Consider the following 19,190-nt stretch of genomic DNA (forward strand, 5'->3'; position numbering starts at 1 on the left):
TCAGAACCCTCTGCTCGATCCAATTTAGCGAAAAGTCGATTCCCTACCTAGGAGTCCAGATCACAGTCCGACCGGAAGATACCTATCAGGCAAACTTTCGGCCGTTATTTAGGACCGTGGAGGAAGACCTCGATCGCTGGCTTTCACAGGAGATCTCGCTGCTGGGCCGCATAGCGGCGTGCAAGATGAACCTCCTCCCACGGCTCCTTTATGCTTGCTCAGCCCTTCCGGTTTTGATCGCCCGGCCCTGCTCCTGCGCCTCCAGAGGAAGGTACTACGCTTTATCTGGAAAGGTAAAAAATCAAGGATCCCGCTGAGAACGATGCTGAGCAGTCCGAACCTAGGAGGCCTGGGGGTCCCAGATCTCCAGAAATCCCAGATAGCGGCCCAGCCAGCTCGCACTCAAGCTTGGACTATTAGCTTGAACCGGCCAAGATAGGTAGAGATTGAACAATCCTGCTTACCCCTCCCCCTCCGCTTCCTCCTACATCTTCCTCCCGCCTTACGGAGAACGTGGCCAGCCATCCTATCCTCCACCAAGCACACTCTGAAAGCATGGGAATGGACACAAACAGAGGCATCCCGAGAGACCTGGGCCCATCCGCCCCAGTATTTCATAACCCGGAGTTCTCACCAGGGGCCCACCCCGCGAACTTCAAAAACTGGATCGCCGGGGGCCTCAGCTCACTAGGTCAGCTCTTTGAGAGGAATCAACCACTCACCTTTGAACAATACAAGAGCACCTTTAGCTTGACGGAAACGGACAGATTCACATATGCGCAATTACGACATTGGTGCTCCCATCCAGCAACACGCTTGGCAGCGACACGAGATCTGGACCCCACAGAGCTGACAATCGCAGATCCCCCAAACCGAGGATGAATCTCCACGATGTACAAGCTGTTGCAGACAAACTTTCTCGTCGCTAGAGCAACCTACATGAACCAATGGGAAACAGACCTAGGACACTCGATAGAAGATCAGGCCTGGATAGACATTTGGTCTCGCACTCGGTCCTCCTCCTTGGGCATCACTAATCGAGAGTGTGCTCATAAACTACTCCTAAGATGGTACTACCCGCCGCTCCGATTACATACTTTCAACCAAACCTTAGACCCCCGGTGTTGGCGCCAATGTGGCCTCCAAGGATCGTTCATTCATATGTGGTGGTCATGCCCAGTGATTGCAAATTTCTGGTCACAATGCATCGCTGCCACAGCAGACATAACTAAGTAACGCTGCCTCTGGAGCCAGAGCCAATTCTATTAGGAGCCCTAATCCCAGGCATACACCCTAGATCGGGAAGAGAGGCCATCCTCCTAACTAATCTGCTCCTAGCGGCTAAAATCTTCAGCCCCTAGTGCTTTATGCCTCATGACTGCTATTGGCCGTGCCCTTTGGTCGCTAACTGACCACTGCAATTGTGCTGTGCCTTATGGTCGCTTACGGACCACTGCATTTGTGTTGTGCCTTATGGTCGCTAACGGACCACTGCACTGTATTGTGCCTCATGGTCGCCCAGAGACCACTGTATTATTGTGTAGTGCCTTATGGTTGCCCAGAGACCACTTTAGTATTGTGTAGTGCCTTATGGTCGCCCAGAGACCACTGTATTATTGTGTAGTGCCTTATGGTCGCCCAGAGACCACTGTATTATTGTGTAGTGCCTTATGGTCGCCCAGAGACCACTGTATTATTGTGTAGTGCCTTACGGTCGCCCAGAGACCACTGTATTATTGTGTAGTGCCTTATGGTCGCCCAGAGACCACTGTATTATTGTGTAGTGCCTTATGGTCGCCCAGAGACCACTGTATTATTGTGTAGTGCCTTACGGTCGCCCAGAGACCACTGTATTATTGCGTAGTGCCTTATGGTCGCCCAGAGACCACTGTATTATTGTGTAGTGCCTTATGGTCGCCCAGAGACCACTGTATTATTGTGTAGTGCCTTATGGTCGCCCAGAGACCACTGTATTATTGTGTAGTGCCTTACAGTCGCCCAGAGACCACTGTATTATTGCGTAGTGCCTTATGGTCGCCCAGAGACCACTGTACTATCACTCTCAGCCCAGTATCTGACCTCGGTTTTTAGACCTACATCTGACCGTCGCACTTAGCCCAGTATCTGACTGCTACTCTTAGACTAGTACGTCACTGCTGCATTAATCTCGCCAAGTATTTGAGAACTGTACTCTGCCAACTCTGCCCCGTATCCACCCACGGCAACTAATTCCAGCCCACCTAGCTCAGCTAGTAGTAACAGTATGTACTTCCACATGCCTAACCCAGTTCACCTTGCACAATTCTCCAAACTGACAATTATCCTTACCATCATCTACACGACCATGCCTACAGTTCTGCCTACAGAGGGCCTTGGTGCCCACATACAACTCATCTCTAAACCCTGCAACTTAGAACAAAGGAAGCTTAGACTCCGTGCTCGACTACCTAAAATATTCGAACCTATTACTAAATATAACATTAACCTAGAACACCTTCGACCCAAAATATGCCGACCACTAGTAACCACCGCCCCTCTCAGACGCCAACCACACCATAAAATCAATAAACTTATAGCCAAACCCCCGCTCACAGCGCAGCTAGAACCTGAACTAAAAGCTGCTCTAATCAATGCCAGATCATTAGTCGCCCATGCCACTGACATAGCAGATATCATACGGGATAATAGCCTTGACTTCATTGCCATTACTGAATCTTGGCTCCACGATGCAGCAGGTCCGGCTCTCACTCTGGCAGTCCCAGAGAATTATACCATTCTCAGAGCTGACAGACCAGACTCGCGCGGTGGAGGAATTGCAATTATCGCCAAATCTGATCTCTCTATGAGAATCACACCCACACCCTCCCTCAAATCCTGCGAGCTTCTCTCTATCAAATTACTGACTGCGAACTCCCAAACACTAAATATCCACCTTATCTATAGACCCCCTGGCCCCGTCAGCACCTTCACTGAAGACATCACCACTGTTATCTCTGAGAAGCTAAAAGAATCCTCCCAAACACTAGTACTAGGAGATTTCAATCTAGGGCTCAACGATATCAACGACCATCATGCTACTGCCACAGGCAATACTCTGTCAGTGCTAGGCTTCACGCAGTTCGTGAATACTTCCACACATATCAAGGGAAGAACACTAGACTGGATTGCCAGGCACAACTGCTACCCTTCTATAACAGCCATCACCCCCCAAATATGGTCTGACCATTACCTTATCTCTTTCACCCTCAACACCAAAAGACCCATAGTCTTAACACCCACGCCAGCCACACCCACCTTAACGAGAAACAAGAAAAACATTACAGCCGACAATATTCTGCCCCACATCCTACCCAAACTAAATTCCCTACCTGACCACTCTGACCCAGGCATCCTAGTGGATGCATTCAACGCAGCCATGTGCTCTGCTCTTGACAGTACTGCTCCATTTAAACTTCGGATCAGTAAACCCAAAAAGCATTTGAACTCATGGTTTACACCCCACCTAAAAAACTTAAGACTACAGAAGAGAAAATGCGAAACAGCTTGGAACCGACATCCGACCGCTGAAAATAAAACTAACCTAATTAACATCTCCTCGCAATACAAAAAAGACATCATCCTGGCCAAACAAGAAACCTATAATAATAGGATCTCCCAATCCAACTCCAGCATGAAGGAGCTATTCTCCATCCTAAAGGAATTGGAAACTCCTATCACAGTACAGGATGACTCCATCAAAGACAAAACTTGGTGCACAGACATACAACTGGCACTAACCAACAAAGTATCCAACCTCCAAACAAAAATTGCCCTAAAGAAAGCCTCTCTGCCAACTCAACCTCTGATAGTCAAAACTCCCACATCCAACAACCCAGAATCCACCCAATTCCGTTTCTCCAAGGTCTCAGTAATTGAGGTAGAGAAGACCATTTTGACTCTCAAACCTTCTAATTGCAAAGGCGACCAATGCCCCGCACAACTGATCAAGGATGCGGCTAGGGATTTAGCCCCCTTTATCACAAAACTTATCAATGCCTCCTTTACTACGGGCACCATCCCCCGCAACCTAAAGGAATCTTGGGTACTCCCCCTCCTAAAAAAGCAAACATTGGACCCCAACATTCCTACTAACTACAGGCCCATCACCACGGTTCCCTTCCTACTAAAAATATTAGACAAGGTAGCATACACCCAAATCCAGAACTTCCTTGAGATGAACCATCTCCTCGGCACCCGCCAATCCGGTTTCCGTCCGCAACACGGCACAGAGACTGCCCTTATCGACCTAAAAGCCCAAATAGACTCACTCAGAGACGAGGGAAAACTAGCTCTCCTCCTCCTTCTAGACCTTTCAGCCGCCTTTGATCTGGTGGACCATAAAGTCCTATGTAATCACTTGGACTCGGCTGCCCACTTCTCAGAGGAGGCTATAGTCTGGATTCAATCATTTCTTAGTGACAGGACTATGAGGGTGTTCTCCCCCGCAGCGGCAGCAGACCCTATCCCAATCACTTGCGGAGTGCCCCAGGGATCCTGCGTCTCGCCGACACTCTATAACATCTTCACCAAGCCACTCTTTGACGATCTTGATAATCTGGGTATCACCTACACTAACTATGCAGATGATACTCAGATTCTCTTACCACTTACTGGGGATTACGTCGAAGATCTGGCTCTGGTGAATAGAGTCTATAGCATCGTTCAAGCATGGATGGCCAACCATGGCCTATGCTTGAACGATGACAAAACAGAGCTCATCATCCTGGGCACGGCAGCCCGTATCTCCAAAACTACTCCGCCTTCATCATCGATGGTAACACTATCAAGGTCGCCAGAGAAGTAAAAACCCTAGGTTTTTACCTTGATGCGACACTATCTTTCACCAAACAGGTGAACTCACTGTCATCATCCACTGCCTATACATGCAAGTTAATACGAGCTGGGAAACCATTCCTTTCAGAGGACAGCTGTCTTATTCTAGCTAGAGCCCTCATTTTATCGAAATTAGATTATTGCAACACCCTCTACATAGGGACTACCAAACAAATCATCCACAGAATCCAAGTGCTCCAAAACAATGCACTTAGAGCGGCCCTAAGTATCCCCAGAAGTGCACACATTTCAGAAATAAGACGAAAACACAAATGGCTTTCCACCCAAGAAAAAATCAACCTTAAATCTGCGTCCCTTATCCACAAATGCCTAAACAACAAAGCTCCCCGATACCTCTCAGAACGCTTCAACGGGAAAAATCCAACGAGACTCACAAGGACAGCCAGCCCCAACTGCCTCCTAGTGCCCAGATTCAAACTAGCCTCCATTGGAGGTTCCAGCTTCCCAGTTAAGGCAGCACAGTTATGGAACTCCCTACCCCTTGCACTCAGATCTGACCAAACCTTCAATAACTTCAGAAAGAACACCATAAAATGGCTTATTGAGAATGCGACATAGCGTATGTCACTTTATACGTAACGTCTTCTTATAATGTTTGTACTAACCTGCTTTTATTGTTTGATCGCCATAGATTTGACTGTTTAGCTACGCCTTATCTGCACTTGCACTTGCCCTACCCTGCAGATTCGAAATGTCCACTATGCCTGTAACCTGTAACGTTAACTAATCTGTAACCTGTAAACGTTAACTAAGCTGTAAACCTCCTTGTTCTCTTGCGCCCTGCTACCCTAGGGTCTGGTGCGCACAATAAATAAATAAACAAACAAAATCACGGTGGCACGTACCTGGAAATCACTGGAAGGCCCCCTAATGATCCTATGGTGGCTGAAACTCTGGGACATTTTTATAGCGGAAAAGATTATAGCGGCAAACAGAGGTCTCCTTCACCGCTTCACAAACATTTGGTCACAGTGATAGACTACGACCAGAGCTATCCAGCTCTAACATTCAAACCACATTCTGTAGCAAACGCTCTATTGGCCGAGAGCACAGTTATGATACAACGAGCGGAAGAGCAAGAGCTGGACGATAACTGAGGGTTAAAGGGAAGAGGGCTGGCTCGGGAGGAGGTGACTAGTGGGCTTGATAGATTGCTAAGATTTAATATGCTGTAATGTATGTTTCTCCTGTGTGCCGGTAATAAACATGTTTAAAAAAAAAATGTACTTTTTGTCGTGGAGGGTGGTTTCGGGGACGCTCTAACAGTTCTATGCAGTATCCTGCGGACACTGTGGACTGCACCCATCTGTCTGATGTGATCCCTTCCCAAGCTTGGGTTAAGTTGGAAATGCGTCCCCCTACTGGGGATTCATGAGAAGGGACCCTGAACGGAGCGTCACTGTTTTGGGGGAGGTGTGCCGCTGCCTGTATTGGGGCTGCATCTACCCTTCCCACGACCTCTCTTGTTACCCCTGCCATAACCCTGGGTAGACTGCTGGTTGTTGTTCCATGGTGTACCCTGCCCCTGGGAATAGTTGGAGCCTCTTTGGGAATTTTGTCCGCGTGGGCGACGAAAATTGCCATTGCCCCTTTGATTTGGGGGTTTGTTGGTTAGTTGGCCCAGGGATTTGAGAGTCTCGTACTCATCCTTGGCATTTTTAAGCGCATCCTCTACCGCCTTACCAAACAGTAGATCAGGCTCCACCGGTTTGTCTATTAAAGATGCTTGGGTCTCGGGTTTGAACCCAGATTGCCTTAACCAAACATGTCTTTTGATAACAGTGCTCTCTGCTATCAATCTGCCGGCGTTATCCACGGCATCAAAGGTTGCCTTTAAGATGCAACCGGACACGGCTCTTCCCTCCGACGCAACCCGTGCCAACTGGCAATTTTAAGGGTTCCGGTGCAGAGTCGATGAGGGCCGCGACTTCTTCCCACTGGTGACAGTTGTAACTCGCCAGTAGGGTGGTGGAGTTGGCAATCCTTGCCTGGTAGGCAGAAGTGGAGGCTACTTTCCTACCCAAACCATACATCTTTTTGCTCTCCTTGTCGGGAGGAGCTTCAGACGATGATAGGGGCGTTCCCGCCCTATTTCAGGTGTTTGTCACTACCAGGGATTCCGGTCTCAGATGCCCCCTTATGTACAGCGGGTCCGACTGGGCTGCCCTGAATAGTTTCTCGATCCTGGGGTTTACCTCCCTGGTGAGGTTAGGATTTACAAGGGAAGGGTCTATCCTTTGTATGGATTTGAGGATAGGGATAGCCTGGGCCACAGGTCTCCTTTCTCCCACTAATTCCTCTGCAAAATCCCTCTCTTCCTGAGCTCCTTGGGTATCAAAGTGAAAGTGTTCTGCCGCTCTGGACAAAACCTCATTCAGGAAAGGTTGGTTGTCGACAGGGGAGTCGGTAACCGGAGGTTCTTTGTCTACCGGGGAATCTACCCTGTATGTTTCTGGGTCATCCTGTCCTCCTCTTGGTCCTTGCCGTCCCCATAGTAGCCCGTCCCAGTTTGATCTCCCAACGTGCCCAAATCTGGATCCTCAATAAAAAGTGGATCCTCATATTGAGAGTAGGGCTGTATACAAAAAGGGTCCGAAGACCGACCTTGTGTTGGTGCTTCAACCCGGGACTTCTTACTTGGGGGTAGCGGGTCCCTAGAGCCTGAGGGTGAAGCCCCGTCAGTGGTATAGGAGAGGAAGTGCTCAGGATTCTTGGCATAGAAGTCTGCCAGGGATGACATCCTAGACATAACTCTGTCTATATCTTCACTAGACCATTTCTTAGAGCTGGGGATTACCCTTTCTTGGGAGGGTTTCCCTGTTTCATCCTGACTGGACCTATGTCCTTGTGCAGGTGTCTTAGGTAAATTGACAGAAGACTGTGGCTTGTGTGTCTGTCTTTGTGGCGTAGACGAAGGTTGGGAATGCTTCTTTTGTTGTTTAGCCCCCTCCCTGTGCATGGAAGGGTGTTTCCCCAGTGTTTTCACTACTTCGGAGCTTTTCGACATCTGGCGTCGAGATTCGGGGGTAGTGTGCCCATCTCTAGAGTGTGGAGGTTGGGACTCGGGAGCAGCCGCCACGCGATCTGCTGGCACCGACTCCTGGAGTGCGGCCTGGGGATAGAGGTCGGCTTCGTCTTCTGACGATCGAACCTCTGTTACCGTATGGAGCGAGGCACTTTTGGCAACAGTGGATGGTTGCCTGGAGTCATGCGGCAATCTTGATCGAGAACGCCCAGAGGACACCAATTCGGTGGACCGTTCTCTGTGTGCCTCTTTCCGAGAATTCGACGTGCGCGTAGAGTCTCGGTTGGACTTCGCGTATTTGGTGGAAGTGCTGTGGGTAGCGCTCATGTCGCCGGAGGTTTTCCCCATTGCTGCCCTGCCGGACAACCTTCCGAGGTCGGGGACTTGCGCTTGGCTGTCTCTCGACGCCACGTTGCCCTCGCCGTCCGAAAGCACAGCGCCGCTGCCATCACTGAAGGTGCCCTCCGCTGCCATCACTGAAGGCGCCCTCCGCTGCCATGGCCTCTTGTCGCCTGGTGTGGTGGGCCCAACGTTTGGTGGAACGGTCCTTTACGGTCTTCGGTTTAAACCGACTGCACGCTCTGCAGTTCGCCTTGCGGTGGTCCTTCGGCAAGCAGAGGTTACACGTGGCGTGTCTGTCAACCCAAGGGTACTTGCGGTTGCACTTGGGGCAAAATTGGAAAGGGGTACCCTCCATACTCATCCTGTGGCAGCGGGCTAGTAAGTGTAGGAATATATAAGAAGATGTACCTATATATTTAAGAGTGTAGAGTATGTACCACCCCCACTCTCCCTACTTGCAGGGCCGAGGCCAGCGGCCTTCCAAGGCCTGGGCCGAGGCCAGAGGTCTTCCAAGGCCCAAGTCCGTCGTGCAGCTCTCAACGGTCTATTCCTTCTTCGTGGCGGCGTCGAGTGTGCAAGTTCGGTGACTCGACGTTGGGGTGGAGAAATGGGGAAATATAAAGATATCTTTGTAAAATTATGGCTAAGGCCAGGGAACTCCCTGGGATGTTTCCGACCAGTATGGTGGAAAAAAACAATCTGAGGGTCCTAGATGCGTGAGGGATCATGGGTACAGTGGACGTCACACTAGGGATAGTATTACTGGCACGCCCTGTGTCGACGCCCTTTTTTTTCGACTTTCGAAAAACAAACTAATACTCCGCAGCTTCCACTAGATGTCGGCCTATGCACAGCATGTGATCTAAGCAGATTCAACAAGCCTCAGAAATATATATATATATACCAATGTGGACATCTTTTGAAAAGCTGTGAGGCTGTTCTTTTAAATAGGGCGCCACTGCCACATCAGCACGAAGGAGCCGTGAAGAGCTTCCCTGAGCTGGCGTAGTGGAGCCAGTCCAAATTTGCATTTGGGGATGACGGGTGGCTGGATGACAGTTTTGAAAGCTTGTCATAGGGTATATTGATATCGCCAGGGTGGCCTTTTGTCCTCTGCCACTATACGTTTGATCCTGCTGCCACGTTATTGAATGTTTAAATGTAAATAGTCTGCTCTCCCACGTGAGAAATCTGACAGGATCTTGGTAGCACCCCTTCACCATCAGAGCTCAGGGCTTAGCACTCCAACATCAAGGCAGGGTATTCCCTTGAGCCTGCAAACTCATGGGAGGCTTAAGCCCTCACATGATGCCACCACATTGAAGTGAAAAGCTCCAGTGCTGACTCCAGCCATGCCATCGCGGGGGTGTGCCAAATTTTGTTTCGCCCAGGGCACTGCCGGAGCTAAGGCCGGCCATGCCTACTAACTTGGTGATTGCAGTTCAAATCCCCAGGTGGTGCTTTAATTCCCAAAAGTTACTGGTTTTACACACTGCATCTAAAATACCTGGGGGAACAGCGCCCTGCCTCTGAAAAAAAGTGGACGGGTGCCCTCCGCCCCCAGGTACCCTCGACTTGATCCCTGGTCTTCAGACAGTTTTAATCACTGTTACAAAGCTTGATATATTTCCCCAACATCCCCCCTCACTGCCGTTTCCCTATGCCACATTACACCAGGACAATGCTCATTGCAAGGTTCTGAGCACCTTATCCAACTGTTTTTGTTTTTAACCTGTTTTTGTGCTTTAGCCATATTATAATGACATTACAGCCGTGGGGAGAGGACTATAACAGGTATCATCCCTAACCTAACCCTCCTCCTTATGTGCCCTGTCTGTCGATGACACCCAACACCTATTACAGCTGTCTCCCAAGGGATGGATGGCCTCACTGAGAAAAAGAATGTGGGCAAATGAAACATATACCTATGTCTGGGAGCGATATACAAAGTGGGAAATGGGAGAGAGAGGAAGGATTGGATTCGGAGGAGGAGACAGGGAGGCTAACCCACGCATTTTTAGTTTGAGCTATTAGCTGACGGTTCCAACCAAAAGTCTAACTCAAATCTAACCAAAAGTTGTATTTGCTTTGTGCAATTAATTCAACATTAAGATTCGGGAGGGGGCGACTAGAATTTCCAAGGTGTTTATGCCACACTCAAGGAATCCATTCTACCTACCATATAAACAACCCTTTTTAAACAATACAATATCTGACAGAACCATTTTCCACACTGGTTTGGCGATGCACTCACAAATGAGATATGGCTGAATGAAATAGCCAAAGATTGCTGATCTTTCTTAAAGACTCGGACAACTACTGCTATGCCCCCAATATCAGGACATTGGCAATATGTATAGGCGCAGCAGGAACCTTAAAAGCTGTTCTAAATATTAAAGTTCCAAGTATCTGGGATGCACTTTACTAGTTAATTAACAGTAAAGGGTGCATGAAACGCTGATCTTCATACAATCAAAGGTTTTGGATCAAATCATATTTATGGGGAAAGTGCAGCTCCCATATGCTCAGTAATGTATTACTCGCTTGGTAAATCTACAATACAACATATTCAAAAAAGTAGAATCCTCCTCAAGTGACCAAATATTGAAAATATTAAAACGTGAAAGGGCATGTTAATACTTAGTAAATGTAAACAAATGCAAAAACCAACCTTTACGGCCTGGGTACACATTAGGGTAGTATTCGTAGTAAAGATCAGGCTGATCCAGGCTCCCAAATGGTTCAAACTCCATTTCAGCATTTTGGAAAAGACTCAACTTCACCAACAGTGCAAGCCTCACAAACCAGAGCTGGAAAGACACCAGTACAATTATTGCATTTCCATTTTGGACAAAAATTACAACCAATTAAGAATTGATCTAAAAGCAGAAAAATATGTTCTTTGTGAGAGACATGAAAAACAGAATTAGACTTATTATATTTTTATGTTACTTTTTCATGAACAATATTAACACAGGAACAAGCCCGGATTGCACACAACAGTTGGTCAACTAAAGAGAATACCTGTACAAAAGGGGGTATCAGAGATTGTGCGCAAATTGCAGTTTTCTCTGTTAGGTTTCAATAAATTCTATAAGAAAATAGTGTGTTTATACAGAATGACATGTTAGAATGTGGTCTACTTTCCTAAATTATACATTCAGACATGGCCAGGAATGTATCACATTTTTAAAGCGACTTAAAGCAAGGATGTGATTTTCACCATGGATGCAATGTTACACATCTTGGATCACCATAAATCCAAAGACAGAGTGCCAGTTGATTCACATTTATTGGTCAGTGTCAAATCTGGATGCAACCGGAAAATGGCAAACTAGTCTAACCTTAGTAGAGTTCAATGGTTAAACATTATCTATTTTTGCAAGAAAAAGAACGCCAGGCTCCATAGACACTAAAACCAACACCAAATCATTAATCACCAATAAAATTCATTGGGGGTTGTGGTTCTCAAGATCCCAGGGGGGATAGCTGCAAATCTTTAATCCCTGTAAACAACCTTTGCGCAAGGCATAGAAAATTGTTTCTTGGCAGCCCGCAAGTGAATATTAAAGCTAGAGGTACTGTGACATACCCGCAACCTTCAAGTGCAAAAATTGTCAAACGCCATGGATCACGCCGCCATATGCATCGCGATCCCGTGGGATCCGTCCGAACCTCTGGGGGCCAAAGACTACATTTCCCAGCAGGCCTTGCGGCCGCCGAACCCCAGCTAAAAACGCAATGGCAAGTGCTCCGGTAAGCTGAAAGAGAACGCTATTTAATGCAGGCTGTGTTGGTTGTTTACACCAATTAAGAAATCACTTCCACAGTAGTGTTCCTCTGTATCCCTCTTGCTCGTCCCAGTACTAAGGGAATTATGGGACTTGAAGTCCATGGCAACAAAGTTAGCTTTTCTAACTCTTTGTGCTTTGCCTTCTATTTTCTACAGCATTCTTTGAAGGAATATTATATAAATCAGTTACTGGTTTGGTTTGAAAAGAGGAATAAGGTGTTCAAAAATGTTGGGGATTATTATTTACAGACTTCCGTCCATTACCTTCTTTTGAGTTAGGGAATCATTTAGCCCTATGGGGTTAAGATTGGGTTTTATTCACCTTTATACCACAGGAGCTTTGGCTGATTTTACCCACATTTAGGCGTTCAACCAGCGGAAAAGTTAGATTATTGTGGCAACAAGCGATTAGTTATTTTGGCATTTGTAATACTTCTTCCTTAGGGAAAGATACATACCTTTTCTCACCCCATGGATTCCTCTCACCTCCCTGAGCCTTTTCTCCTCCCAGGTGATCTTCCCGCAGTGCACCACCCCCAAGGTCAGGATCAGGCATTGTCTGCCTTTCCGTGACCACGTGGGAGGAGACATTAGGCAGGGATTCAGTGAGGGATCCATAGGATTCATTACACTTCCCCAAGTGTCTACAGGAGGGTGCCCGCTGCACTGCCTCTTGGTATACCTGGAGCAGGTACGGGGCCCCCACATGGCTGTAGGCTTCATAAAACTCACCAGAAAGGCCATCCGGGCCCAGCACCGGGCAGATCTTTAATCACACCCTTGTTTTCTTCCACAGTTACTTCCCTGTCCAAATATTGCATCTGCTCTGAAGACAACCAGTATAGTTCCACCTCCCCAAGGTATCGCACAATATCCTCCTCCAAGTACCCCCCACCCCTCGTTGGACGAACACAGAGCACATTAGGATATGCAGAACAATTCCCCAATGTCAACTGTCTCAAAGACTGATTCCCCCCTTGGAGTTCCTTACACGAGCCACCTGAGTGGGTCGCGGCTCGGCTCTCAGGAGCCCTGCCACAAAGCTCCCCCTTCTTCTGTTTCTCCCCATACTGTCTGATCACAAGTAGCCGACCTCCCTCAGTGAGTACACCTGAAACGCAACCAGCTCTTTCCTGTCTGCTAATGTAGCTCCATCCCCAGTGTCTCGAAACCAGTGATCCAAGTATTTCAATCAGCCCTCTATAGCCGCTAACTCCGCCCGAATATATGTTAGTATTGCTGCCTCCTTCCTCACGCAGATCTCACAGACATACCATTTAAAAGTTTCCTATAATACCCCAGGAGATTCGACTGTACCTCTGTTGTCGAAGAAATCCTACCATGAGCTCAACATGAAAAACCGTATCTCTGAACGCATTTCACTTAAACCACCAGTTTGGTCGCTTCACCACCACTCCGGGGATGAAGCACTCCAGTGTCACCGGGGAGGGATCCGAGAGCGTCCTCGGCATAATCTCAGACAGTCCCAAATGTACTCTCGAGTGTCTAGAGACCAGATGAGATCAATCCTGGAAACCGTGTGGTGCATCCATGAGTGAAATGTATAGTCTGTTGAAGAAGCGTGCTACACCGGCCACACATCAACCAGGTCATATAGGGCACAGATGTCTAACACTCTCCGACTGGCCCTAGGACCGGTGGTGCATTCCCCCAGTGGACCGGTACAAGTCTTCATTCAGAGTGTTAATGAAGTTCCCCAAGCCACCGCCTCTCCCCCATAGGACGAGGAAGTCCGGTAGAGCAGATAAATGGACCGCAACAGTTAAAGTGCACGTCAGTGTTTGGGGCGTAAGGGTTAAGCAATGAGACCTTTACCCCTTCAAAATAACTGGTTAACAGCAACACCCTACCATCCTGGTCTGGCCATTGTGAGCGGTCAGAAATGTGAGTCGACAACTTAGTGAAGGTTTTTTAAAAGATGCCATTTTATTAAATTAATTAGAAGTTACTCGCCGTAGTGACCAACATACTCTTAGTCCTTAGTCCCTTTTCTCCATACTGCATGGGCGTTCCTTCCAAGGGACGGAGACTGAACCTTTTTCTTTAGAAAAAAACCTTCTTCCCCTTTAAATTTAGAGGTGCGCGGTGCTGGGAGCATGCGCTACCCTGACTCCGCCCTCAGGCGCCACACCTCAGTCCCCATAGACGCGTTGACAATAGGTTAACATTGCCTAATGACACCAGTTTTATTAGGGGGTGGTTGGTGGGACGTATGGAAAAAAGGGGAGTAAGGACTAAGAGCATGTTAGTCACTACGGTGAGTAACTTATTACTTTTACGTCCCATCCACTTTCCTCCATACTGCATGGGTGATTACAACCGAGTGTAGCCCCAGGGTGGAGAGGAGACCCTCCTTAAGCAAACAGGTTTCTAAGAACCACCTCTCCGAAAGCCGTGTCTTATCTAGAACCAGCAGCCAAACAGTAGTGCTTGCAGAAAGCCGAATGGGTGGCTCATGTGGCCGCCCTGCTTATGACTTGCCTGGGGACATGCCGCTGAAAAGCGATGGCCGTTGCCTTGGCTCTGACCGCGTGGGCGTGCAAGTTGGCCAGAAATGGCTTATGCTGTCCCTCATAAGCTTCTTTGATGGCCGAGACCATCCAACGGGCTATGGAGGCCTTAGAGGCCTGATACCCCAGTCTTGAACCGCCACCGAAGGTGACAAAAAGTGCATCTGACTTGCGGAAGCCCTTGGTCCTGTACAAGTAGAATTTCGGGGTATGCCTGACATCAAGGCAGTGCAGAACTTTGTGCCTCATCTTTGGGCTAAGAAAAAAACGTAGATGGCACCATTTCTTCGTTCAGATGGAATGCGGAAGGCACCTTGGGTAAGAATGCTGGGTGTGTCCGCAGGACTACTTTATCCCTGTGAAACGTAGTATATGGCTCTGAGGCGACCAGCGCCTGGATTTCACCGATTTTGCGAGGCGAGGCCGACTAGCAAGGCCGTCTTGATGGTGACCAACCTGATGGTTTGTGCGCCAGGGCACCCAGAACTATGTTGAGGTCCCACACGGGGTGAGGCCTCTTAATGGGCGTTTAGAGCCTGCCGAGTCCCGTCAAATGTTTCCTGACAATTGGGTTGGAAGAGTAAAAGATCTCATCCTCCGAGTTTCTGTAAGTCCCAATGGCTGCCAAGTAAGTGCAGCAAGTGTCCACCTGCGTGCCAGAGTGGGTGAGGTGCGCCGAGAAGGAGAGCACGTCGTCCAAGGTACATGCAAGGGGGTTGATACCCTTAGAGACCTGGTCCACTTTCTCCTATACTGGGCCCTGGTAGACTTGCTCCTGGTGCCGTGTATGATCTCTAGATTAGCCTGGGAGAGGCTGAGGTGACCTAGCTTTACCTGTTCAGAAATTAGCCCTCACAGCGTGGTTCCTGTGGTGCGGGGTGGATGAGCCAGCCCCCCTGCGCGCCAGAAGATGTGCTGGGTCCGTCGGGAGGTGAATGGGCAGCCTCTCCAAGAGGCTGAACAGCTCCGAGAACCATGGCCTGGCCGGCCACCACAGTGCTATTAGAATGATGCTGAGGTGGCGAGAGTCCTTGATCTTGCATATCACCCTGTGTATCAGTAGTGTGGACGGGAAGGCATATGCTGTCATTCTGTCCCACTGAATCTGGAATGCATCGCCCAGGGAGCCAGGTCCCTGACGCTGCCAGGAAGCGAACCGTTGGCACTTCCTGTTGTCTCACGAGTCCCATTCCTGTTGCAGGGAAGGTTCCCGAAAGGGATTGCCCAGCCTAAGGTTGCAATCCCTGGACCACCATGTGAGGTCCGGGTGAAGTGATGGCGGAACACTGATCATCTGTAACAGAGAGCCTCGCCTCTGGTTCCAAGAGGCTGCAAAGTGCACCTATATCGTCCTCATCTTGAGTCTCGTGTGTGGGATAGCCAACAAGACTGCTGCCATGAGACCCAGTAGGTGTTGGCACCACCAGGCCAAGGTCACTTCTCTGCTGAGGAAGTGCGCAATGGCCCTCTTGGGGGCCGTGATCTTGTCCTCTGACAGAAAAACTCTCGGAACATGTGTCCCAAATGACACCTAAGAAGGTCCGTCTCTGCGTGAGCTGCAGCTGTGACTTCTCGAGGTCGAGTGAAAAACCCAGCTCGTGCAGTGAGTTCATAAGAGCGTGGGAAGTATGGTGCGCTGCTTCTGGAGATGTCGCCCTGACGAGCCAGTCGTCGAGGTACGGGTAGATGTGGTGACCCTGCGACCTGAGGAGGACCGCCACAGTATTCATCAGCCTGGTAAAGACCCTGGGGGCCGGGTTGAGGCCGAAAGGAATCACCTTGCATTGGAAATGGTAGCATGTGACCATGAATCGTAGAAAAGAACAATGAGGCTGCCAGATCAGGACGTGTAGGTACTCGTCCTTCAGATCCAGCGAGCACATCCAGTCTCCCCTGCACAATGTCTCCGCTGTCAAAGCTGGCGTAACCATCTTGAATTTTTGTAGAGGTCGGGAGAGGTTGAGGGTGGAAATGTCCAGCACAACTCTCAGGCCCACCTGGTTCTCCTTCTGAATGGTGAAAATCGTGGAGTAAAAGCCTAAGCCTTGCCGGGAGGCTGGGACTTCCTCCACTGCCTAGCTCTGGACGAGCGACCGGATCTCCGCCAAAAGAGTTGCTGTCCCAACCTTTGGGAGTGGAGGAGGGAGGAGAGGCTGGGATAGGGAGGCGGTGCCCGGTGGAGACTACAGAGAGGATCCAGGGGTCCGTGCAAATTCTGGCACCAGAAATGTGCATGGAGAGCAAGCCTGCTCCCCACTGGAGACACGTGGACCCAGAGGGGCGTGTCATGCCTTCTTTCCCTCTGAGGCTGTTGCGGAGGAGGGGGACTGGAAAAAGCCCTTACTCCCCCTCCACCCCCCCTTTTGTTGTTTGCGCCAATGCAGAGTCGGCGAATGGTCAGGCTGCCCTGGACCTTCGCTCTTGGAAGCCGCGGAACCCTCCGTATGTACGCCCCTTGTCCGAGCGCTGCTGTGACTTGGTGTACATTTTGGGCGTGGTCTTTGTCAAGATGGATAAAGACTTGGCCGTTTGTGAGCTGTTTTTCTTTTTGTCCAGCTCCTCATCCATTGTGGAGTGGAAGAGGTAACCCCCTTTCGAACGAAAGATCCAAGATGCGATCCTGGACATCCGGGTTGAATTTCGTAGCACGGACCCAGGCCGTTCTTCTCGTGTCTGTGGCAATGCAGATGGCGCTGCCAGAGGTGTCAATGTGGGCCACGGTGGACTCCATGAGGTCCTGCGCCACCATCTTGGCCTCTGCCAATCCCGCCTTGAATCGTGATTGGCTCTGCACCGGAAGCTCTGTGAGGAAATCTGCAATTTCTCGCCAGAGCCTCTGGTTAACGGCTGCCAGCTTGGCATCCGTGTTGGCTTGACAAAGGTGCAAGGACGCATTGGAATACAGCTTCTTCCCATGCACCTCCAAGATCTTCTCCTCCATGGCTAGCAGCGCTGTAGAGGAGGAAGCTGAGGACGACTGAGGCTTGGAGCATAGTGATGCCGCAGCAATCACCGAAAAGTGTGGCTGAGGATGGGCCGATAGCAAGAGTGTATCCCCCTACATCTGCCTATATTTGCTCACCAGATGGACTGAGTGGGGCTTGAGCCAACCCTTCTTGGCCAAGGCAACTACGTCCTTCTACATTGGGATCCCGGTTCTGGTCACACAACGTAGCGTCAGGACTTCTGCAAAGACCCCCATTTCTGGTTGCTCAACCTTGGGTTGAGGAAGGCCCAAGTACTCTGCCAGCCCTGCCATACATTCGTGGAAGGCTCTGGCAGCAGATGGCGTGTCTGGGTCCTCCTCTTCCTCCTCCTCCTCCTCCTCCTCCTTCTCCGTGTTCGCCTGTGGGTCCTGTTGGTCAGGGACCGGAGGAGGAGAGTTGGGTGCTGCGGTGTGGAGACCAGAGGCTGGGGCGGAGGCTGTTGCAGAACCGCCTGGACATGAGGCTGAACAGGGGTGGGGGCGTCTGCACCGGAGCCTGTGGTGCCGGAGCCATTGGTGGGAGTACGTCCCTGATGGTGTCCCTGAGGATGTCCCCCATCTGAAGAGATTTCAAGAGCCTAAGGAACCGTTCACAGAACCTGTCCTTGCAGGCCGCAGAGGTGGCAGGCGATATTGACGGGGTAGCGAGGGGCTGCTGGAGCCATTGCAAGCCCTGCCCATATGGACGCAGCGGGAACCTGCCTTGCGCGAAGGAAGGGTAAACTGTAGGCCACATAACTGGTTGACACCAGTCCCACCTTGACACACAATCCTCTACCTGCTGCCTTCCCAGTAGCGGCGTTGGCCGGATGTCTGGATTTTCTGGCACAGCGGCCATTTTGTCGAGCTGCCTTCCACATGCCTGCATCGTGTTGCTCGGCTCACTGGGACCCGCCCCGAGTGTGGATCATGGGGCTACCTTGTTCCTCAGGCCGAGGCTCGGTAGGCATTTCACCCTCGGCAGATCTGCCGGTTGAACTGCATATAGGCACCCCCTCAGACATGTTGTCGGTACTAGGGCGTAGCCCCTCGTGTGATCCGGTAAAATAACCTTCTGGTACTTCAGCACCGTCATGGGGAGGATCTACTGACCCCTCGGCCTGGCGGCTGGTACCCGATTCAGCCTTGTTACTTGTGCTGGTACCAGGACCTGAGCGGTCCCTCCCACGTGGGGTGAGTCCTTGGGAAGGAGTCTCCCTTGCGGGGTGCACTGGAAAAGAGCGGCCCTACCTTGGGCCTGGATCGATGATAGACTAAGTCCTTTAGGTCCATTGGAGGCAATCTCTGGAAGAGCTCCCTAAGCCTGGCTAGTCTGTTCTTCAGAGACCTTGAGCAGAGCGTGTTGCGCACGGTACAAGCTTGCCAGCCATGGTCTGGGCCAAGGCACCTCAGGCAGAGGGTGTGGGGGTCTTTAGCCAGGAAGAGCCTGTTGCAGGATGGACACCTGCTGAACCCTGTATAAGTCAGCATGCGCCGGGGAGGAGCGCGACGCCTAAGGACCGAATGATTAAAAGACAAAAAAGACAGAAGAGAAGACATATCTGCTCATGGAATTAAATGGCCGAAGCCAAACCCAGGAGCGCTGGTGAATTCGGACCGTTCCCGTCGACACGGAAAAGG

General features: G+C 50.0%; 1 protein-coding gene across 1 annotated transcript in view; it reads right to left on the reverse strand.

Moving 5' to 3' along the window:
• The window catches only part of TRAPPC12 (trafficking protein particle complex subunit 12), a 1,223,059-nt gene that overhangs the window by 596,406 nt on the left and 607,463 nt on the right, over positions 1-19,190 (reverse strand). Inside the window, exon 5 of the mRNA XM_069606031.1 lies at positions 10,932-11,070. Coding sequence (XP_069462132.1) covers positions 10,932-11,070 — 139 coding nt within the window. The remainder of the gene's footprint in view (positions 1-10,931; positions 11,071-19,190) is intronic.

The sequence above is a fragment of the Ambystoma mexicanum genome, chromosome 4p, assembly GCF_040938575.1.
Source record: "Ambystoma mexicanum isolate Mex_15411 chromosome 4p, UKY_AmexF1_1, whole genome shotgun sequence".
In the NCBI taxonomy this organism is placed as follows: domain Eukaryota; kingdom Metazoa; phylum Chordata; class Amphibia; order Caudata; family Ambystomatidae; genus Ambystoma; species Ambystoma mexicanum.